The 23,722-nt window shown below is 38.4% G+C and overlaps 1 protein-coding gene across 4 annotated transcripts in view; it reads left to right on the top strand.

The window, feature by feature from the left end:
- Positions 1–23,722, top strand: part of LOC142336051 (uncharacterized) — a 149,932-nt gene that overhangs the window by 125,348 nt on the left and 862 nt on the right. For all 4 annotated transcript variants that reach the window (XM_075384544.1, XM_075384545.1, XM_075384546.1 and 1 more), the window contains 5 exons: positions 6,578–6,950; positions 7,298–8,444; positions 14,766–15,092; positions 15,440–16,231; positions 19,918–20,463. In XM_075384544.1, coding sequence (XP_075240659.1) covers positions 6,578–6,950; positions 7,298–8,444; positions 14,766–15,092; positions 15,440–16,231; positions 19,918–20,463 — 3,185 coding nt within the window. The remainder of the gene's footprint in view (positions 1–6,577; positions 6,951–7,297; positions 8,445–14,765; positions 15,093–15,439; positions 16,232–19,917; positions 20,464–23,722) is intronic.

Raw genomic sequence — 23,722 nt, forward strand, 5'->3', positions numbered from 1 at the left:
ATTTGTTTATATAACTACCTATCGGAACTCGAACCGAAAATGAAATAAACGTTTCCTCAGTTCTTGAAATTGCCGAAAGAATTTCGTTATCCTTCAACTTGAGGTATTTGATAATGTGTTGCGCATCATAACGAGATAGATTTTGGAAGAAAACAGGGAGGAAAGATCCTACGGTAACCTTCAAATTACACGCATTGTGAGCCACCCCAAAAACTGTTCCTGTTATATGACAATGATGGATAACCTTATCGTCGTCCATTTCAAAACATTTTTGACAAATGCAACAGGGGTGGGCCCAATGTTCAATAAACTCACGTTTTTTTGAATTCGATAGTTTCAGAAATCGAAAGCGTTGGCGTTCCGATTCCGTCCATTTGACCCAGCTCCGCAGAGTGTCCATCAAAACTGCAATACAATCTTCGCCTCTATAAAACTTTTCCATGCGGACCTCAGAGTTTCTGCTGTCAACGAGAACAACACCAAAACTACAGGGATACTGATTTTCGATAACACAACTTGAAGCACGTCCATTATTCAGGCCGTTTTCAATAAGCTCCTCAACGGATTCGAATGAATCCGTGCGCACATTAAGAGCTTCTAAGTCCGCATACACAACAAAAGGACACTTGAAAGTCTTTTGCCAGTTTTTAAATTTTACTGCTGAGCCATCTTTGGGCATTTCAATAACTTGCGGCTGATGGTGCTCACAGAGATTTGTGAAGTTCTGTTTTTTCTCGTGCAATGCTCTGCAGACAACGCTCACAAAACTTTCTTAGATTGTTCTTCCACCTCGCAGTGGTGGGAGATCGGAGCAAAACTTTCATTACACGATCCAAGTTTTTAATCAGACAGTAATGCCAATTGTTCTCTTCAGATAGGAGAAGCAAATTTATCCGCTTCGCGGAATTTTTGTACTTTGTCAAGTAAACAGGGTACGCACGCGAATACATTGATTTTCAAATGATTGTTTTTCTCAAACGTTGGAATGTCAGCTAAAGCTATTGGCATTTTTCGTGGATTGTAAAATAAACGGCCGAGGTGTTGCCGATAACTTTGAGGCCTGTCCTGATTTTGTTTTACCGGAAAAAGTGCAGCTAACACAGAGTAAAGGAAGCACAGATTGTCTTTCCTGTTTCTAATGTTAAGAATTGACTTGCGTTGATTTTCAAGTTCCGGCGGCGAAGCGATATAAGAACCAGTCCGAAGAGGCGGAAATTTTGAAATTTTTAGTTCAACCAGGTTTAATTTTTCAATTACCCAGCCACTACCAGCCGTGCAAAAAACGTTTATTTCAGACAAAAGTTTATCGACGTGCGAATAATATTCGTCAGCGGTTAGAGTTGTTGAGAGACTTTCCATTGGACTGAGGAAGTAGCAGACAGTGCTATCGTCTGTGAAGGGCTTGACGAAACTTACTTCAATGCAAATTCCAAACTTAATTGTAATCATAGTCTCCAACTTTTTGCTAACAAATTCTTCACTGGCAGTTTCGTTATTCACAAGGAACTCAAAAGGGTCGAAGCTAGAGTCGCTTGTCATTTTCAATCGAAAAGACTGAAAATGTTCTCGCACAGCTTTTCTCTCACGCTCTAATACAAACTCATGGCTCTGCTGTATTTCAGATGGATTAGTTCTACGTGTAGAAGCGACAACTGAATGTTCGGCAGAGCAGTGATTCTGCCAGTCCTCTTCAAGACCGAAGAACGTTTGACAAGAGGTGCATCTTACCGAACGATTATATTTATGAATATTCTTGAGATGACGTACTAAATTTTTGGTAAGCGTAAAATTTGTTGGGCAATGACCGCATCGAAAAGTTGTATCAGGAAGCTCGGAGTGCTTTTGATGTTTATGAGTAAGAAGGTCTTGTCGTTTGGAAAAGTTTTCGTTGCAAAAGTCGCATTTCACCATAATTCCTAAACCAAAATTTATTATGGAGATTTATCCGGATGTCACTAACAAAATATGCCTAACTTAAGTCTGGCAAGGCTTTAACTAGCAAGACACACTGATTAAAATTAGTTAGAGGATACGGAACAATTTTTGTTCGATTATCCTGCAATATTTGTAGCAGTTTGGCCACAAGGAAAGCTCTGGCGTTATTCTATGAACAGCGCCAGAAAAGATGCGAGGGTCCAGTTTATTGAAAACCGGGAAGCCAAGCATCTTTTGTAAGTTTTAGTCCCGAAGGGGGGTGGAGGATAGTCTAGAAACAAACACCGAAAAAGTGAAGTTTTTGGAGGTCTGTTTCCTAACTATTCTCCACCCGACTTCTGCCTGGTCCCCTCGACGAGAGGTAGCCAGGTCTGACAAAAGCCAGAGGGAGGTTTCAGTACCCTTGGTGAGGTATAAGAGAACTGCAGGAAACAAAAAGAACAAAACCAAATAATTTGATCATCAACATTGATCATCAAATTATTTGACTCTGTCCTTTTTGCAACCAGCAGATCTCTCACAACACAAAGAAAACTGAACACTGAACTCTTAAGTCTCTTTTACAAGTGAAAAATATATAAACTAAACAAGAGCTAAAAGAATGTGAATGATACATTCCAAAAAATTTGATGCATTCATTTAGTTCTTGTTTAGTTTATGTTTTTTAAGACGTAAACGGTCCGTCCCGCGATGGGCAGGACGACTAATGAGTGCGTACAGTTTTATGTCATTTCCACCCGTCTTACTCTCAAAATATGGAAGAGCACAACTCTTCGAATTCTCTTGGCATAAAGTTCCTGCTGCTTGCGAGGCAGTCTAATCATATAAACAGGAGTATTTGCTCCATATCTATTATTTAAAGATACCTTTGAGCATTTGCAAGCACCGTCCATATTCAACTAAAGCAGAACAGCTTTAAAGAGAAGAACGCGACGCAAAGAAAAACGGCGGGATCATACTATACTAAATTTAAAAAAAGGCAAAAATATTAATGATAGGAGCCGTGATAATTGATGATATCAGTAAGAACTCCTTCCAGATTCATTTTAAATACAAAACGTTTGCAATCCGAAATCAGTATGGTGCTGACCATACACTCTATAATTTATTTACGCAAAAAAAAGATCAGCTCAGACGCAAAGGAAGAACTTCGTTCTTCTTTCTTGGTAAAAAAAAGGAAGAGCTTTGCTCTTCGGGAGCACCTGGCATAAAGTTCCTAAAACCCCAATTCCTTCAATAATTTTGTTTTTGTGAAATTCTTTAACCACCTAACGTCTTTTAACATAGTTTGTCTTTGACAACAAAAACCCTCACCTCGTAGAATTCTATTATATTTTGCAATCTTTGTTTCACAGTAGAAGGAGAGAAAGTCAGAGATAGATTAGTGTTACTATTCAGAGATTTAAGTAGTTGAGAAATAAAACCTATGAGTATAGCTTGGCCTCGGGTATTGAAATCAGACAACCGCAAATGATAAGAGCTCCTGATTTATTAAAGAAAGTTGAATTAAGATAATTGAAATATTCGCATTTCCGTGTCATCAAAGGAGAATTTGTTCATGCCAAAAGATATAATTAACTAAAGTAATCAAAAATCACGCCACAATGGGGTGCTCAAGGTATGAATACGGAATATTGTGATCCCCCAGCTGTTAAAATGCCAAGATATTTTTATTTTATACAAACAATTAGAATTATCGCAAAAAGATAACCACTATAAAAGGAGGCCACCGAGCAACCGATTCATCTCGTCACTCAAAATTAAAATCTAAACGAATCAAACTGGTCAGGCATGGAAAGTACAGCGGGATACTTCTTCGAATATCGAACGTCAACGCGATTGCTTAGAGTGTCACGATATCAATCGGAGGACGGGAGCAATATCGAGATCACACTGTTCAGTGAACGGTATCTAAATCAATCAGTTTCGGTGCCTGAACACCACTTCACAGAAGTAATTGATTCGTGTACCCTTGATTCGGACATATTGAAAGTTATCAGTGAGGGGAAATTCAATAGTGAGAGGAGAATTGTGGTTAACTTCAACGCTTGCGAGCGAATGCGCGTTGACAGTAAGAACTGCGAAGTGATTCGCGATATAAAGGGTAATAATTTGTTTCATCTATGCTGTAGTCTATTATAGGTTGGGGGTAACAAGTTTTAAAACGGTATATGGCTGGCTTGATGTAAGCAATAGGATTGATAGATAAATGTCTAGATAATTTTGTTTCTATTTAGATTCCGACACCACGTACTACCGGTTCGCGGTCAAATACTTTGACCTCCAGGACATCATCTTGAGTGACTTCTTCTACTTTAAGAAGTTTTGCCTAAATGGAGATATGTGGGAGCTTAGGTATACGGCAGTGCATTTGCGAGAATTTACGGCCCTAATGATCAACCATAGACAGTACAATCGAGCGAAACGAGAGAGAATCACTAAACAAATGATTCCTATTGCTGAAATCAAACCAACCAAAAGGGTAAAGAGTGAGAGCGAAAACAACCCACCCGAGGTTGTTGAATTGGCGTCAGAGGATGATTTGCCTCTATTAAATTTCCGAGAATCATCCGATTAGAACTTTAGAAACTTAATCAAGAAATTGAAAACTTGTAACTTTGTGGAAAGTGTATACACTAATACTGTTGTAGTACTATATATTGTTTAATTCTCTTATTAATGCAAAACAACTCCATCCAAATTAGAAATCTTTGGTTCAAATTTTGTATTTCGTACTTCAGCATAAGACGGTCGATTTCGGGTTGATTTCATTAGACAAGTCTAGATAAAGTTGGTTTGATTTGACGAGGCCAAAACACAAAATTTGATAATGAAAAATGAAAATCAGACAATGAAAATTTTATTGTCTTCTTTTGTCTACTGTTGAATTGTTTTGGATTCATTTTTATTTTCACCAAATAAAGATTTGGTAAATTGAGCATACAAGACAAAGAAGCACAACGGACATCAAGCAAACTGGTCAATTTGCAATATGTCAAACACAAAGATAAAGCAGTGAATAATGAGCTAACAAACGAACTTTGTGTGAACTAACCTTGATGAAGTTTGGTATATGTTTGCCAAAAAAAGTGCCAAAAAGATGCTCCTTTAGTACGGTGGTTTAGGCTAAAAAGCTATAAGAAACAACTAAAAGGTATATAAAGCACCAAATGATTGGGTTCGAGACTAATTGGTGAAGGGAGACATTTTCTGTGCGGTAGACCGCCCCAAACTTTACTACTGGTATTCGAGGGTACGTATTTGAAATAGCAATAAGTTAAACAGATTTTAAATGAAAATATAACATAAAGGTTAATAAGTTTTTTTTGGTGTTATTTTTTGAGACTAGGTCTTCGAAGCTATTGTGGCTTTTTTTCTGGCTATATGCCAGCTATGTTTGCTCATTCGCGTGATTAAATTCTTGGTCACAGGTGACTTACCTCACTCTCAAAAATGACTTCCTCACTTTGAAATTGACTTTTTTTACTTTAATTCAAAGAGCTAAGGTCAAGTGAATATGTGTCACTCTAAATGAAGGTTATGTGAGAGCATCTGATAGAGCCAGCAATAACTTATACAGATTCGTAATCATAATATAACTTCTCAGCCTTCAATGAAAAGACTAATTTTGTCTGTCTTTACTTTTTTTTGAGACTGCAGATCTACAAAGCTATTGCGGCTATTTTCTGGCAATCTGCTAGCTATGTTTGACTTTTCGTCCTCAAAAAGAAGATAAACAGGTAAAACTTGGAGGGCATTGAGTGTTTGAGCTTGCTAGACTCTAATTTTGCGATTCATCTAGTGTTTTGGAGAGTTACTTTTATGGTTCGAAGGGCCCTTCCTAGAACTTGACCCCCGCTTCACCCCCGTCCCTCACTCTCCACGCATGTCAGCCCTCCTCTTCACCTCCTCCAATCACCAGCCGTTACTCATCAACTTATCTGACCACCTGATACCAGTACGCTCACCCCCCCCCCCCCCCCCCCCCGTGCACTTCCCTAAATTTGAGGCGAAAGAATATTTCTTAGGTTTATTTTCGTTCTATATATAGAAGAAAACCTGAATTACAAATTGTAAGAATTAAATAGGAAAATTGCTCTTGAAAATAGGCTTTTTTTAGTTCAAACGGCACGAAATTGTTATAAAGCATTTATATCACAAATGTATCAGCGTTAACAATATATAAGATCTGTGATATTTAGTAGAGTGAATCAATATAATGAAAAGGATGCAATTTCATTGACAAAGCCAGCCGCTCGCCAGTCGTGTGAGAGCAATTCGCATGACGTTAGTCGGTAATGTTTGCATTAAAAATAAGCGCGCAAATTTTCTGATCTCCCTCAGGGGTCACAAAATGAATTTTGTCTCAAGCCCTTATAAACGGTAAATATGCTTTTATCTCTTCGAAGCTCTTTGAATTGTTCGTTGAGCCATGGAGACCATTTTTAGAACTAAACTCAATGTTAGTCTTGAAATAAATCCGTCGTTAGACGCTTATGATTTCATTCAGCTTTTAATCCGCTGGATGTTATCCTAAATGTTGACGCTGAAAGTTGAGTTCAGGACTCCCCTCCAGCAGTTGCGTGTTTTTGTGATTTTATTTGTTTGAATCGCGTCAATTTTAGCGGTTTCTCTCTTTTAGTGGCAATCAGTGGAAACAATGTGAACAGGAGGTCGGGAATCAGTAGAGAAGATTCGCGTGTGGATGTTTTGATGCAGCAGATGGAGTTCATGTTACGACAGCAGATGATGCTGCAGATGAACTCCATGTACAGCATGGCTGCTATGGCTTGGACTCATGGTAATCCAATCAGTTACGGAAAGATTCCCCCTTCAGTCCCTTACAGAGACTCCATGAGTGGACAGGTGCAGCAATTACCCAACTCAAACGCACCCTATGGTGGCTGGATGGCTGATGGTCAGAATCAGCCACCTGCCCTAGGCTTCCCAAGTCCGCTAGTGATGCAACCGTGGATGCAAAATGACATGACACAAGCTTTCCTAGATGCAAATGGGTGCGTACTTAAAATTAGCCATACACATTGCAAAGTGTGCATTTCGCTACTTCGATATCAATTTACGTCTGCTTTTTGCGAGCAAAAGAAATATAATTTTGTCATTAATTGGTCTTCAAGTAAATGCAAACTCATCAATATACTTTAAAGAAGCCTAGTTAAGTGGCGCCTTGGAGCAATTTAAAGATAATTAATAAGGAAGCCTTGAAGAAAAGCCTTCAAGAAAAAATGTAATGAAGTTCGTGTTTTTGAGAGGTTTTTCATTTCAGTAAATTTGGTCTCCGAACATCTCTACAAGGGAATTCCTGTATGCGTGTTTTAAGTTGTTCTTCTGTGCTGCATTTCAGGGCTCTCAATAGAAATCGTAACATCTCTGATGAAGCTTCTATCCACAGTCTGTCCACTACTGAGCAAGCTATCCAAAATGAGTTGCGAAACAGCACGAATGCATCACTTAATACGTCTGGAGCATCGCAGCGCCAAAATCGTCCTTCAAGGCAGCAAAATTTGGGAGGTGAACATGAGCAAACGACTGCTCCTTCCCCAAGAGTAGCAAAGGCTCCAACTCCAAAAGAAACTCAAAAAAGCTTGTCAAAGTCGTGGCCTTCTTCTGTAGGAGCCCCTAAACTGACGATAGGTGCAAGTGGACCTCAGGGGTCTTCCAATGGAAAAAAAGGCCAAACACGAACTCCCGACGTTCCATCGTTGGCTTTGGAATCTGAAAATGGATCCATGCAGAGCAATAGTGACTTTTTTGTGCAAACATACCCAAATGTTGATAGAGGGCGCCGATTTACGAACTACACGAAGCGTTCAACCACACAGGGTTCACCTCCAAAGCCACTACCAGCCAGTGAAAGAAATTCGCAAGTGAAGAAGCAGTCCACACCTGTTGTGCGGAAGAAAGAAAAATCCCAGCTACCACCTACAAAGCAGGAGAGCAATCGGATCCCAGCGTCAGGGGAACGCGACTCCATTTCTCTCTTTGATGCACTTCGTGACAACATCTACTCTGAGCTGGCATCTGTAATAACGGAGAATGAATCTCGACCCCACTTTTTGATAGAACTGTTTCGTGAGCTAAAAATGCTCAAGACAGACTACTTGAGACAGCGTGCCTTGATGCTACTGCAGGATCTGGTCAACCGATACATCGCTGAAGATTCTTCCATAAACAGTGCCGCAGGTGGAAGTGGCAACAACAATGCCCTAGAGGAGAGAGGGGCAGGAGACTACACAGGGAACGATCAACTTATCAGTTTCACTGATCTGTTCAAAACAGAGAGAGGAAACGATGCTACTGTTAACACAAATTTGCGATCTAATAATCAGATGTTATTCCCACAGTTGGTTGCGTCATCTGATAGCAAAGGAAATAATGCTAAATATGTAACAGGAGAGGAAACACCTAGTGACGTCAGTGAGCAAAGTGGTTTCTCTATGCAAGACGAGCAGCAAAATGGCCTTAATTTTGCGCAACGCAGTGCTGAACAGGTATGTAATTGCTCTCGTAGAGAAGCAATTATTGTAAACGTGTCTTTTATGCAAAATTTTTGCTTGACCGTTTTTACGTTTCGAGTGACTTTTACGCCTTTTAATTCTTGCGTTTTGCGTGGTCTAAAATTCCCTCTCAATCACAATTTCAAGCAGCTGAATTCAATTGGCGGTAATTTAATACTAAAAGTCAAATGAAAAGTGCGCGAAACTGGTGCCTTTTTCACTTAAAATCTTAATAGTGGTATATATTAACCTCTGATGTGGTTATTTGAAGCCCACTGTTGAACGTCTTAGTCCAATTTCGGCGAGTGCAGGGGGCACGGCGTCTGCAAATAATCGATCTGAGAATGGATGTAACTGTACCTATACCTGCAACAGCCCTTGTTGTTGCGACCTCATGTAATGAGGGAAGTAACAATATACTAGCTCGGCTTATTTTTTAATTGCTCTGAGACGAAGTTTGTATCAATTATATTAGTCCTGTTGCTCTTTTTTATGCGATTTTTCGCTTGACCGATTTTTCGTCTGACGCTTTTGACTTTTCGTCATCAAAAGCGGGATAAAAAGGTAGCGCCCAGCGGGCATTAAGTGCTCTTAGAGCCTTTCAGCGCACTAGTGTCCAAGTATGCGATTAACAGAAACTGTTTTTTGAGACTTTTGCTTTTTGTTTGAACGGCCTACTTATAATGTGAAGCCCCCCCCCCCCCCCCGCCCTCACAACAATCACCCCCTACATCAACCCCCTCCCCCCACATCAGCAACTCATTTCACCCCCCCCCCCCCCCCACACACACACACATACACACACACACAATCCCCCTGCACATCGTTCAGGCCCTAAGGGCCCCGTGCAGCCATAGAACCACCTCCCACCGTTGCGCTGACCTCACACCCCTTCAAGCTAGCCTCACTAAACCGTGGCTAGCTACTTACGAAGCCAACCGCTCGCCGGTTGTTTGAGAGCAATTTGCCCGACGTTAGTGGCTGATGTTTATAGCTATGTTTATACCTGCAAAGCTGTAAATTGAGCTTGGATATATTGCGTTGATCATCATTTTTAATTGCTCTTGAACGAAGTTCATAGCAATTATTGTAAACGTGTGTGTCTTTTTTTAATAGCCGCACAGCGATAGCTGGGGCTATTATTGGCCTTCTCTTGGTTTTTTTTTTCGTCATTATTTTTGTTAAAATTATATGACGTCACAGCCACTTTTTGTTCATTCGTTCATGCAATTTCAACTGAATTGCATGCGTGACGTCATTTTTCGCTCTTAGTGGAGCGAGTTTTTTTTTTGTTCATTCGCGTGATTAAATTTTTGGTCACACTTGACTTACCTCACTCTCAAAAATGACTACCTCACTTTGAAATTGACTTTTATTTACTTTAATTCAACGAAATAAGGTGAAATGGGTGTGTGCCACTCTAAATGAAGGTTATTTGAGAGCAGCTAATAGAGGCATCAATAACTTATACAGATTTTTAATCAAAATGTAACATATCGGCCTTCAATGAAAAGACAAATTTTTTTGGTCTGTCTTTTTTACTGTTTTTTTATACTGCCGATCTACAAATGTATTGCGGCTATTTTCTTGCAATCTGCCAGCTATGTTATGCAAAATTTTCGCTTGACAATTTTGACTTTTCGAGTGACTTTTACCCCCTTGACTTTTTGCGTTTCGCGTGATCTAAAATTCTCTCTCGAACACAATTCCAAGTAGCTAAACTCAATTGGCGGCAATTTAATACTAAAATTCAAATGAAAAGTGCGCCGAAACTGGTGTCATTTTTCATGCCAAAATTTTTAAAAGTGCAATTTTTTTCGATGTTTTTTGTCACTATTTTACGACTCTCTTGCTATTTGTGCGATGTGAACTGAGTGATGAATTTTCTGAGCATAACCTTACTCTAAATGATTTAATTTTATTGAGGGCACTCTAACCCCTTTAAAGGTCAATATAGGACTGCTTTATAATATAATGTTTTAAAAATACTAACGATAACGCATGGCGACCAAAATAAAACAACGAATTTATATTTTTTTGAAAAAAAATTAATTTGAAAACGTTGTAGTCTTTAAAAAATTTTAAACTGCAGCAGTGCACTTCTGTATCTCTTGCTATCTAAATGGTGCATCACTTCGCAGAAATTTCGGCAATCTGCTGGTTATGTTTTGGTCTTCTGATTTTGACCAAACTTGATAATCTGACTTCATTCGAAAAAATGTACACTTCAATAACTTATTTTTATCAACACGTCTTTCTTATTTGTAGCAACACCCATAAGCCGGCTTTTATGGCGGCCCTTTTTGAATTTTTTTAAAATTCGTCCAAAACAATTTTTCGCTTTACTACGGTAAAGCGAAATAATTTTTTTTGACTAATTTTAAAAAATCACTGCTTTCAAAGTCACTGCTTGTTCAACAGTTCGTGTGACATCCTGTTGATTTCTCTAGGCTAGTTTTCTTCTCCAATCATTCCGATCAACGTTCTTATAAACAGCACTTGCTCAGCAAAGCAATATAAAATTGAGTCATATAGACGAAATCTGGAATAGAAATGGGATGAACCCATAAAGCTCATTTTTAGATGCCCGCTACTTGAAATTGGTTCTTATACATCTTGGCTACCATCTTTAGTGCTTATTGGTGTTGAAAATGGCCTCTGTAGCCCCTCATTAATAAACAGTAGTTTGTCTAACTACGCGTTAACATCAAAGCTTTTCGAACTTTTAAAATGTTTTTACTCAAAAATAAATATTGTTGTTCTGTTTTGGGTTGTTCCGGTCGCGTTCATGGGAATCATTGGCGGCTATTTTCGGAGATCTTCTGGTTATGTTTTCAGGTTGTTTTTATAGCTGCGAAGCTGTAAACTGTGTGTACCGATTTTGCTGCGTCCGTGGTTTTGTTTTGCTTCCTCTGACGCTTTTTTAGTTTTACGTTAGTTAGCTTAAAGTTGAAGTCAAGTTTTATGAGTAACTGATTACTCTCAATAACGCCGTTTCAGTGCTTGACATCATTTTTCACTGTATCTTTCTAAAGGTTTTCTGTAGTTTGTGGGATTAGATTTTGATCAGACTGACTCAATAAAGTGTTTTTGCGAACTTACATTTAATTTGAATCAGTTTCAAGTCAAAGGAACTCATACGTGCAATGAAGGTCGCCATTCAAAGGTAAGGTTTCTGCGGATTGAATTTCATTGAGCCTTATTAATAGCCGCCTCAGCTTCTCAGCCGGCTATAATAGCGCTCCTAATTTTTTACCTCGTCGAATAAAAATTTGTTGCTTTACCTCATTTTGCCGGCTTTTCAACATTTTGAGTGAAATCTATTTGACTTCCCTAGGCTAGTTTTCCTCTTCTCTCATTATGCTAAAAGTGTTTTTAGACAGCAAAGCAATTCAAAATGAACACAGTCAGTATTAAAAAAACGAAGTCAGAAATAGAACCGGGATAAACCCATAAAGCCCAATTTTAGATGCCCGTTACTCAAACTTTGTTCTTAGTTTCCTTCTCTAACGCTTATTGGTATTGATACTAGCCCCTCTGTGGTCTCACTACGAAACAGGAGCATGTGCAGCTCCAACAATGACATCAAAATAGTTCGCACTTTACAATTGTTTGTACAAATATTATTTTTTCACGTTTTCTCTGCTTTCAATCCCAATCTTGGTTATGGGAATCAATGGCTGCTATTTTTCGGCTATCTGCCGGGTATGTTTAATTTACCTTTGAATATTTTTTACATAGTTCTTGAACTTTTGTTAACTTATATTTGTCTCTGTATCCATCTGTATTTTACAGCACGCAAATAAATTTTGCAGCTTTTCCGGCGATATACCCGCTGGCAATGTAACTTACTTGAGATGCAGTTGAATGAAGATATCCCAATTGTTTAGGTTTTAGATGATATGACTTTGCCATTGCCATTTTGTTGTAATTTTGGATATAAAAAGAATGCGGCCATACGTTTTGGCCCTATTTTTACCTGTTTTCGAGGTTTTTAATCTTACGTGGTAATCGTGGCCTAAGAACTCCAGGCCTACAATTCCAGTTAGTTCTCAAAAACAGCCGATTTAAAACGGCAGCTATCGAATGTAATGATGAAATAGCACAGCTAATATTTTCAAAAGTAAGTTTTTAAGTTGAGTTTGTTCGCCCCGCATTTCTTTCAATTTTGTTATTCATGAGTCAAACAATGGTCTATAATGGAGTTTGCCTGTTGTTATAAAACGGCTAATAGTTTTTTGTGTTCAGTAAGGAGCTATTAATTTTGCTCACTTCATCAACGCTTTTCATAAAACAATTAAAACAAGTTTCTCTTTTTAATGTCTTCAAGCTTTTGTTGAGCTTCTCTTTAATGCAAACACTTATGTTTTTCCGACAACGCATGGTTTTAGAAAATTATTGATCTTGTTGTCAGATGTGAAATCACCTTATTTCGCAACTTTTTGCCATTTCTTGCTATTCGTAATATTTGCATCAGTTTTCATTGCAACGCAGTATCACTTCCTTCTTTGCAAAAGAGTTTGATTTTTGATTTTAATGGCTGAAACAACGCTGATGTATTAAGTTTTTAATTTCGCAATTTTGCCACAATTTCTTTTGTTTTGTTGCTTTGTCATTTCGGGCTGTTGTTAACAGATGACATGAATCTTCTAGTGAAATGCAGTTCAGTGCCTTGGCTGTACAATAGCTCATGTATTATTCTTATTAGCTGTGGTGAACAGGCTGATGTTTTTTTGAATTTTATTTTTAATAGCCGCCCTCATCTTCTCAGCCGGCTATTATTGCGCTCGTATTTTTTTTTTACTTCGTCAAACTTTTTTTTACTTTACCATTTTGCCGCTTTTTCGACATTTTGCGTGAAATCTTTTTGACTTCTCTAGGCTAGTTTCTCTCTTCTCTCATTCTGCTTTAGTGAATTTGAACATCAGTTGCTCAGCAAAGCAATTCAAAATGAACAGAGTCTGTATAAAAAATTGAAGTCCGAAATAGAAACGGGATAAACCCATAAAGCCCAATTTTAGATGCCCGCTATTTGAACGTCGTTCCTATAAGTCTTAGTTACCACCTCTAATGCTTATTGGTGTTGATAGTAGCCCCTGTAGCCTCTCTCTAAGAAACAGAAGTATGTTCAACTACGAAATGCCATCAAAATAAATCGGACTTAAAAAATATTTTTGTACAAAAATCTTTTTTTTTCAATATATTCTATTCGTTCAATCCCAATCATGCTTATTGGAATCAACGGCGGCTATTTTCCGGAAATCTGCCGGGTATGTTTACCTTTGCGCGCATGTCTTGCTGTTTGTGTACTTTGCCTATTTCATTGCTCTCAAACGAAGTTCGGAGCAATTATGCTAGTCCTGTTGTCTTTTCAATGCGATTTTTTGTTTAATTGTTTTTCGTCCTCAAAAACGGGATGAACAGGTAGCGGGCATTAAGTTCTCAGATTCTTCTGATATATTAGACTCTTTGGCATACTAAATATGCGCTTTACGAGACTTTTAGAGATATAAGTTCTTTGTGTGAAGGGCGGTTCTTAAAGTTTGACGCCCCATCAGACCCCCCACCGCCCTTCTTCACCCCATCAACTTCCATCCTTGCGCATCGTGCCACCAGTAAAGTAACCCTGCTAGCTCAACCCCCGCCGCTGCGCTGAATCCATGCCCTTTCAAGTGGGCTTAAGTTATCCTCCCTGAACCGTAGCTAGCTGCTGAGCAAGCCCAAAGTCGTTTGAGAGCAATTCGTCCGCCGTTAATCCGTTATGTTTTATTATGGAATTTTCGCATGTTTTAAACATAGAAAATTTTTATTTTAAAACTTTTTTAAATTAAACTGATAAACAAACAGCAGGAAGTGCTCTCAATAGTTAGCATTTTAAAGAAAGTGCGGTGTTTGAAGATTCGTTGATTTTGTTTTACTCACTCGAGATAAAGGCTATTTCTACCCTATGATTAACTGTTTAAGTAAAAGGTCAAAACTAGCTGCGTTAAAACTGGCCTCCTTGTTTTCAAAGTTTTTTTTACTTTCCACTGATTAGTAGTCTGTTTGGCTTGGGATCAAAAATGTTTCTCCAAAGTCTATTTTTTGGCTTGGTGGGTTTCATCATTTTGACGTGACTCAAAATATACAAAAATAAGAGGTTCTCGAATGACGGAGGTATTTTTGCGCTCGATTTCTTTGACTTTTCGCGTGGCCCATGTTGCTCTAATTTAGAATTGAAAATGCTGAACTAGAACCTTAAAGGGTTGAATTTACAATTTACGTGTTTAATTTTTGCCTGTGATTTGTGTAGCTGGCTCGAAGTGATAATTTCAGGCAAATTACCCTTGGATCAGGCAGAATCTCGAATATCTGGAAAAAGTGCGAAATCAGTATCGAAAGGAGGCGTCTGCAGCTGTTAGAAGTCAGAACTTGGACAGGAGCAGGCAAACTGGAAATAGTGGCTCTGGAGGCAATTCTGCCATGGGAAACTTATCTTCTGCTACAATGGACGGAGATAGGAGAATGAAAAGAGGCAACTCTCTGGTGGCGCAGCACTACGATTATGAGGAGATTGTGGAGGAGGAAGAGAGCCAGTCTGGCCACAGTACTCCTCTCTTTGCCAAAGACACCCTGGCAGACACTGCTATCTACCTTGACACGGTACCAGATCTGCTTCATCTCTTCAACTTTTACCATTTTTACCTCACTCAATTTGTGTCAGCATGAAGGACACTTCACATAAATTGAGTTTGAATTCAACTGCAATAGATGACTGAATAGTGGTGTCTAAATTTAAGAAAATGTGTCCGCAGTTCTCTTGCAATGCTAAGTATCTTGACGTCAAAAGGATCTGTATCTACATTTAAGAAAACTGTCTTGCATAGCTCGCCTCAAAACAGCAGTTTAAAGCTGCTGCTGCTAACACTACTGAGTCTTTATACTCGAACCGCCAGAGATCTTTCTATTAAATTTTAAAAATCTACCTACTAAATTGTGATATTTTGCAGGTTTCAGCAGCAAATGCTGTTGGTGCCTCATCGTCCACGGGAGTCAAACTCAAGCAAGCGGGAACCAGAAGTGAACCGCCTTCCACTGTTCCAAGCACCACTAAGCTAAACAGCGATTTAAAGCTGGAGCTGAGCGAAATGTCAGGTTTCGAGAGTGAGTCCTCGTTCCCAGATCACCTGGCGTCTCCTTCAATGACTTCTTTGGACACGCAAAGATTGGATGAGCAAATCAAGAGTATAATGAGCGAGATAATACCGCAGATGAAAAGCCGAATGGACGAGATGTGTACTCAGTCCTTCCTCAACAGTCTCAAAAGACAAGTATTGCAACTAGCGGGTGTTCACTACGATGGCGCCGAGGAGTTTGTCCGGTTTTTCCACCAGCAGTTGTCTACGGTCTTAACGGAGGCTTTGAGCAAATTTGTCAATGTCACGTTCCGCGAGTGTGGTGAAGATCTTTTGGTTGAGATCTCAGAGGTTCTCTTTAATGAGCTAGCCTTCTTCAGAATGATGCGCAACTTCGACGGAGGAACTGGAAGCCTTAACCTAGATGGTGAAATGGAGGGAGAACCCGACTATGCTGATGACGTGGAGGAGGAAGAACTCGAAGATGAGGAAGACCAGGATGACAACGGCGATGGCGAAGAGGATGGGGAAGAACAGTCTCGGGATGAGGACACGCTTGACGAGGAGCTAGGGGAGGCATCTGAAGAAATGCAGCAAGAAACTGACCACGGTAGTTCCACTACCACCACCACGCAATCTACCGAAGCGAACTTCTTCAGACAAGAGGTTAATGTTACTGCAACAGAACTATTTATTTCGCTGCGTTCTTGGTTTTCTTTTCTCATTCAACTGCATATACAGGTCATTTTTTGCACTCAGTTGCCTTCTGTTTTTTTGGATAATTGCATATTGCATTTCTCTTAACCTTTTTTTAGTCCCGTTGGTCTTTCACATTGGTTTTTTGTCTGCTCGATTTAGCTTTTCGACGAGAATGTTCAATAAAGCAACAAAGCCTAGGGCAATAAGTCTTATATAATCTTATTAATAGCCGCCCTCATCTTCTCAGCCGGCTATTATAGCGCTCCTATTTTTTTTTTACTTCGTCGAATAAAAAAATGTTTCGCTTTACCTCATTTTGCCGCCTTTTCAACATTTTGCGTGAAATCTTTTTGACTTCTCTAGGCTAGTTTCTCTCTTCTCTCATTCTGCTCAAAGTCCTTTTAAACAGCAGCTGCTCAGCAAAGCAATTCAAAATGAACAGAGTCAGTATAAAAAATTGAAGTCAGAAATAGAAACGGGATAAACCCATAAAGCCCAATTTTAGATGCCCGCTATTTGAACGTCGGTCCTATAAGTATTAGTTACCTCTCTCTCTAATACTTATTGTTATTGATAGTAGCCCCTGAAGCCTCTCTCTAAGAAACATAAGTAGGTTCAACTACGAAATGCCATCAAAATAAATCGGACTTAAAAAAATATTTGTACAAAAATCTTTTTTTTTCAATATCTTCTGTTATTTCAATCCCAATCATGCTTATTGGAATCAACGGCGGCTATTTTCCGGCAATCTGCCGGGTATGTTTAATAGCCGCGTCAGCAATTCCAGGCGGCTATTATTGCGCTCCTGATTTTTTAAACTTCTTCCAATGGATTTTAGTTTCGTCTTACCCTGACTTCTTGGAATTGACTTTTCAATGACTTCAGTGACTTACCTCACTCAAAAAATGACTTCTGAACTTACTTATGGAACTTTAATTTTTATTAACATTTACTAATTAAAGGTCAATAGTGTGCATCGCAGTAGTGCCCAAATTATATGCCGCTATGTTTATAGCTGCGAATCTGCAAGCTGTCTTTAAGATCTGTCCACACTTTTTTGACATCCTTTTGTCAATGAGAGTTCATATTTCAAGTGATTTTTGCTACTTTTGTTCCGTGGCCTCCCAATTTTTTTTCATTGAAGCTGTTATATTCCTTCGACTGATTTTGCAACAGATGCTGAAAAGTTCAAGTTTTGGTTGCGTGTTTGTTGCCTTGAATTTGATGTCACTGGTTTTGAATGATTTCCGTAAAAATCGTTTTTATTTGCCTAATTTTTTTTGTGATATCCTTTTTTTGACTGTCTAGAAAATTGGCGTTTGCTGTCAAAACTGGCATTGTGTCAAATCTTTCGCGGTTGACGTTCATGTTAATGAAAACGTTAATAACAATATTTTTCTATAATATGAACTGAATTTGTTTTCGATTTTTTGTTTTCCGTGGAAGTTTCGGTATACGTCGTTTGTTATCGGGGGCTGTTTATTTAAGAGTTATAATTTCTGAACTGAAGACAAAAAACAACTGAAGACAAAAAAAATTAAGAGATTTTTTGTCTTCAGTTGCTTCAATTGTTTGAATTGTAATTCACGATTGTTCATGCTATTTTTTTTTGTCGTCTGACGCTCGTTTTTGTTTTGCAGTTTTTCACACAGCAAAGCTGGAATCATTTTTTTGAATGACTTCTTCCGCTGACTAAGGTCTTTTTCCCGCGTGATGTAATTTCTCACTCTCTCATTAGCCAGAGGTTTTTAGTTCATTGGCTTGCGTAGAAGTTGATACTGGGTGACTTACCTCACTCGATAAAATTACTGTTGTACTTTAAAACTTAAGTTTAATTTGAATCATTTTGAGGTCAAAGAAACTCCGATGTGTTATGAAGGTCATTGCATAAGAAGAACAAGGCTTCTGCGGAATGAATGTTAACAAGCTAAATTAATATATCGCTTAATGCTTTTTATAGTTATGGCTTTTGTTCCGTGGCCTCCCAATTTTTTTTTCATTGAAGCTGTTATATTCCTTCGACTGATTTTGCAACAGATGCTGAAAAGTTCAAGTTTTGGTTGCGTGTTTGTTGCCTTGAATTTGATGTCACTGGTTTTGAATGATTTCCGTAAAAATCGTTTTTTATTTGCCTATTTTTGTTTGTGATATCCTTTTTTTGACTGTCTAGAAAATTGGCGTTTGCTGTCAAAACTGGCATTGTGTCAAATCTTTCGCGGTTGACGTTCATGTTAATGAAAACGTTAATAACAATATTTTTCTATAATATGAACTGAATTTGTTTTTGATTTTTTGTTTTCCTTGGAAGTTTCGGTATACGTCGTTTGTTATCGGGGGCTGTTTATTTAGGAGTTACAATTTCTGAACTGAAGACAAAAAACAACTGAAGACCAAAAAAATTAAGAGATTTTTGTCTTCAGTTGCTTCAATTGTTTGAATTGTAATTCACGATTGTTCATGCTGTTTTTTTGTTTTGTCGTCTGACGCTCGTTTTTGTTTTGCAGTTTTTCACACAGCTAAGCTGGAATCATTTTTTTGAATGACTTCTTCCGCTGAATAAGGTCTTTTTCCCGCGTGATGTAATTTCTCACTCTCTCATTAGCCAGAGGTTTTTAGGTCATTGGCTTGCGTAGAAGTTGATACTGGGTGACTTACCTCACTCGATAAAATTACTGTTGTACTTTAAAACTTAAGTTTAAATTGAATCATTTTGAGGTCAAAGAAACTCCTATGTGTTATGAAGGTCATTGCATAAGAAGAACAAGGCTTCTGCGGAATGAATGTTAACAAGCTAAATTAATATATCGCTTAATGCTTTTTATAGTTTTTTTAAGCGGCGTCGGTAACTTTTCCAACTTATATCTGTATCTGTATCTATCTCTATTACACCTAACGGAAGTCTTTCTTTGGTAGCTAATCCGGCAATCTGCCGGCCATGTTTGTGGTTTTTCATTATTCGAATCAAAACGGACTTGAAGCAATTATTGTACACTTGTCTTTTTACTGCTCGAAGAGGAGTATTGGTATCCTTCAGGTTTTTTGTAGCTGAGGCAAGTTTCTTCATGGCTTGAATTTTGGTTTCTTTCTATTCGAACATTTACCTCTGTTTTTGAACGTTGACTTCTATTAATGAACATCGGACTCTAACTGTAGCTTACTATATATAGCAATTAAGGGATCCCTTCTGTTTTGTCCCCCCCCCCCCCCCAGCTGGTAATATATTCAAAGTTAAAAGGTCATTTCGGAAATTTCTGAACCCATCTAAGTCCCTCCTACCTATCTATCCTACCTCCAACTCCCCACATGCTACCCCACCACTACCATCCACCTGAACCCTGTACCTATCCTCCATGCCTACCACCCCACAACCCCCCCCCCCCAGACAACACTTAAGTCACCCCCTACCTACGTTCAGAAATTAAGTCTTGCTAAATTAAAACCGATACCGGGCGATGACTGTACATCCCCCGTGTATCGTCTTTGCACCATGAAAGTTTTTCTAGCCTATCCCCCCTTCTAAATTCTTTGCCTTCAGTCGTTTGAGATCAGTTCGTTCGACGTCAGTCAGTTGATGTTTAATTATACGCAAATGCATTAGGATGTAATTTAAAGTGAAACTGCCAAAATATGTTGACAAAAGTTATCTTTATCAGGCTGAACGACTATCGAACGAACGAGACGACCTGTTGGCGATGGGCGCTCCCTTAATTGACAATTTCGCTGTTGACCACGAGGAAGGAGAAGAGGGCGAGGACAATGACGAGGAGCAACTTTTTAGAACAAATGGAAACCAATTAGAAAATTCTAATGGACTCATGTTGGCTGCACAATTGAATTCAAGGATGGATGTTAAATCGGTGAGTGGGGGAGTTGTAATGGATGCAAAGATGATTCCGATGTTATCAATGAGTGAAACAAGAGCCCTGATTAGTTATGGATCTGGGGAAGACGACGATGAAGATGAAGTCATTTCACAGGACGAATTGTTAGCAGCTGTAGAAGAACAGACGGCTGTTGTCACTACCAGTAATCTTCAAGAGGCTAGCACCTCTACATCTACTGCCCTCTCTACGGCTGCAGGACCTTTTCCTTCTGCAAACGAAAGCAACACTGCCGACCCCTCAATCTCAGCCTTGCTCACTCCGCCGACCATTGCCATTGCTGCTCCTAAAAGAGGCGAACATGGAACTTCTGAGCTGGTTTGTTGAGTTTGTCTCCTTTTACAAACAACATAGAACTGCTGAATTTTACGACTTGAAATGCAAACAAAAAAAGTTTTACAAATTGAACCGCAATTGCGATAAGGAGATGCATCAAAATTTTAAAATTTTTGATCGCGTGAAGTCAACAAAAGCGCAAATTTCGACCAAATTAGAGATCCGCAAGGTAAATTTTGCTCTATAAATGCTCTTAGAAACTCATTTGGAGACCTGATCCCTAGTGACAAAGGGATCACAAATCTTCTATTCTATCGCTTCTTTAAACTTGACTTTTGCCGGGCTTTTGAACGGTGACGCCTTCTAGTAAATTTGCTCAAAAATCCCGGAAAAAGTTTTCTTTTAATAGCAGAAGAGTGGATATATTCAAAATCATAGCTTTGTAGATTTTATATTACAAAACATCTAAGAACGGGTTATCTAACCTACAGAACGAGCCTCATTGATAACTCATTTTAAAAATGGGTAATCATGTGTTTAGTTGCTCTCAAACGAAGTTTGTAGCAGTTGTATTAGTCCTGTCGGCCTTTTTTAATGCGATTTTTCGCTTGACCGATTTTTCGTCTGACCCTTTTGACTTTTCGTCCTCAAAAACGGGATAAACAGGTAGCACCCAGCGGGCATTAAGTGCTCTTAGAGCCTTTCAGCTCTGTTTCAGCTCAAACTGTTTTGGAGACTTAATACTTAATTCTTTGGATTGTAAATAAGGACTTGTCATTCTATGACTTTTATTTTGACTTCAAGATTTTTTTTGCAACCATATGACGTCAAGCGCAGATCAGCTCTGCTATTTGTTCATTCAGTCAAGTAATTCCGGGTGAGTTGCGTGTGTGAAACAATTTTTCTTTCTTGTACATATTGTTCTATATAGAATTACAAAATCTCAGCAATTTGTTAAAAGATATAACTGAGATTTTTTGCTTCGATCATATTTTGTTTCCCATTTAGTTCTGGAGACTGCAGGTCTGCGATGGTCTGGCAGCTCTTTTCTGGCAATCTGCTAGCTTTGCTTTGAAAATTAATTCGGTTTATGTTCATTTTGCAACCTTTATTAATTGCTCCCAAACGAAGTTTGTAGCAATTATATTAGTCCTGTCGGTCTTTTTTTATGCGATTTTTTGCTTAACCGATTTTTTGTCTGACTCTTTTGACTTGTCGTCCTCAAAAATGGGAAAAACGGGTAGCGCTTAGTGGGCATTAAGTGCTCTTAGAGCTTTTCAGTGTGAAGGGGAGACTTAAAGTGTGAAGGGCGGTTCTTAGAGGTTGACGACACCCCCACTGTTGACCCCCCCCTCCATTGCCTCCACCTCCCATCCCACTGTTGCCCAACCCCATCCCCATTAACCCCCCCCCCCCCCCTTCGCCTCCCGTGGCTACTGAAAAACAACCGATCGCTAAAAACACGCAATTTTATACTAATTTTCACAAATTTTTTTCAAGTTTTTTGAAAATTTTTGTCATTTTTTGTGTTTTTTTCAGCCCTAGGTGTCAAGAAACCTCCTCTAGGGTTTTATATTAGGTTACTGCATAGTTTCTATTGGTAGTGGAAGGGTTTCAACATTTTAACATCAAGAATTTAGCCCTTTTTTAACAAAACGTGCAAATTTTTCCAATTTTTTTGAAATTTAATTTTTTATTATCCATTTCTTGCCGGATGCAGGGACCAGAAAACGTCCTTAAGGGTTTGATAATAAGTTAATGAAACAATTTTGTTTGCCATGGAATAGCTTTCAATTTTTTAATATGACAAATTTTATCATTTTTTTTAAACTTGCATTTTTTTCAAGTTTTTGTTGGTTTTTAGGTTTCTCCAGCCTCAGGACTCGAGAAACCTCATCTAGGGCTCAAAAGTAGAAACTGTATAGTTTCTAAAAGGAATGAATTGTTTTTCCAGATTTCAACACCACGAAATTTGGCATTTTTATGACAAAACTTGCAATTTTTATTTTTTTTAACATATTGTCAGTTTATTATCGCTATTGTCAGTTTATTTGTCATTATTGTCATTTATTCAAGTTTTTCAGCCTGACAGAAAAACTACCTTAGGGTGTGATAATGAATTACTGAAAAATTTTGTTGGCCATGGATTAGTTACAACTTTTATCACGAATTTTAGCAGTTTTTTTTGCATTTTCTAATTTTTTTTGTTTTTTGAATTCTTTTGTCATTTTCTTGGTTTCTACAACCTCAACAGCCAAATAACCTCCTCTAGAGTTTGAGTTGGGGTCACTGCATAGCTTCTAGATGTAATGGAAGGCTTTTCAAGATTTTAAGGTCATCAATTTTTTAAATTATTTGCAATTTTTTCAAGTTTTTTGAATCTTTTTGAATTTTATAATTTATTCCGGCACCAGGGTCCTAGGGACCTCCTCCAAGGCTTCATGAAAAGTTGTCTCATAGTTTCTATATTCATGGAATTGTTATCAATTTTTTAACGACTCCAGCTTTAGCACTTTTTTAGTAAAATTTAATTTTTTTAATTTTTCGAAAAATTAATATCATGTTCTAAGTTTATGGACGTTTTTGAACCAGTAAAACTAATTAATACTTAATAGTGATACTGGATAGTCTCTTGAGACAATGAAATGGCTTTGAAGATTTTAATGTCTTGAGTTTTAGCAAGATTTTGTTAAAATTTGCTATTGTTTTCAAAATTTTTAAGTTTTTGTCCTTTTCTGAGTTTAACTATCATTTCTGGCCAACGAAGTTTTTCAAGTCTTGCAGATGGGTTACTTGACATAACTCAGGAGAGAAAAAATAGTTTTGAACATTTCCACTTCGAAATCTGGAAGCTTTTCTTTTAAATTTTGCAATATTTTGCAAATATCAGTTTTCTATTTGATTTGTTTACTAACAAAGCTAGAAAACTGAAATTTGAAGAGTCGAATCGTGCTAAAGCTAGCCACTGACTAGCTAGTGGATAGCTACTGACGAAGCCAACCGCTCGCCGGTCGTTTGAGAGTAATTCTCCCGACTTTAGTCGGTTATGTTGGAATTTAGTAGTGAGCAAAAATTTCATCTTCTTCCCTCGTGATTACTTGCTCGGTTTCTGATGGTTGTCAATATAAGCGAGCACTGGCCTACTACTGACAACCTAAAATTTGTCATCATCGCCAAGTCTCTAAGTATGCATTTCGATGAGACTTTTTGAAAGACAAATTCATGGTGCGAAGGGCTGTTCTTACAGTTTGACCTCTTCCCACTAAACCTCACCCCCAACCCATCTGAGCCGCCGCTAGCT

The sequence above is a fragment of the Convolutriloba macropyga genome, chromosome 3 (genome assembly GCF_964194025.1).
Source record: "Convolutriloba macropyga chromosome 3, txConMacr16.3, whole genome shotgun sequence".
Taxonomy (NCBI): domain Eukaryota; kingdom Metazoa; phylum Xenacoelomorpha; order Acoela; family Convolutidae; genus Convolutriloba; species Convolutriloba macropyga.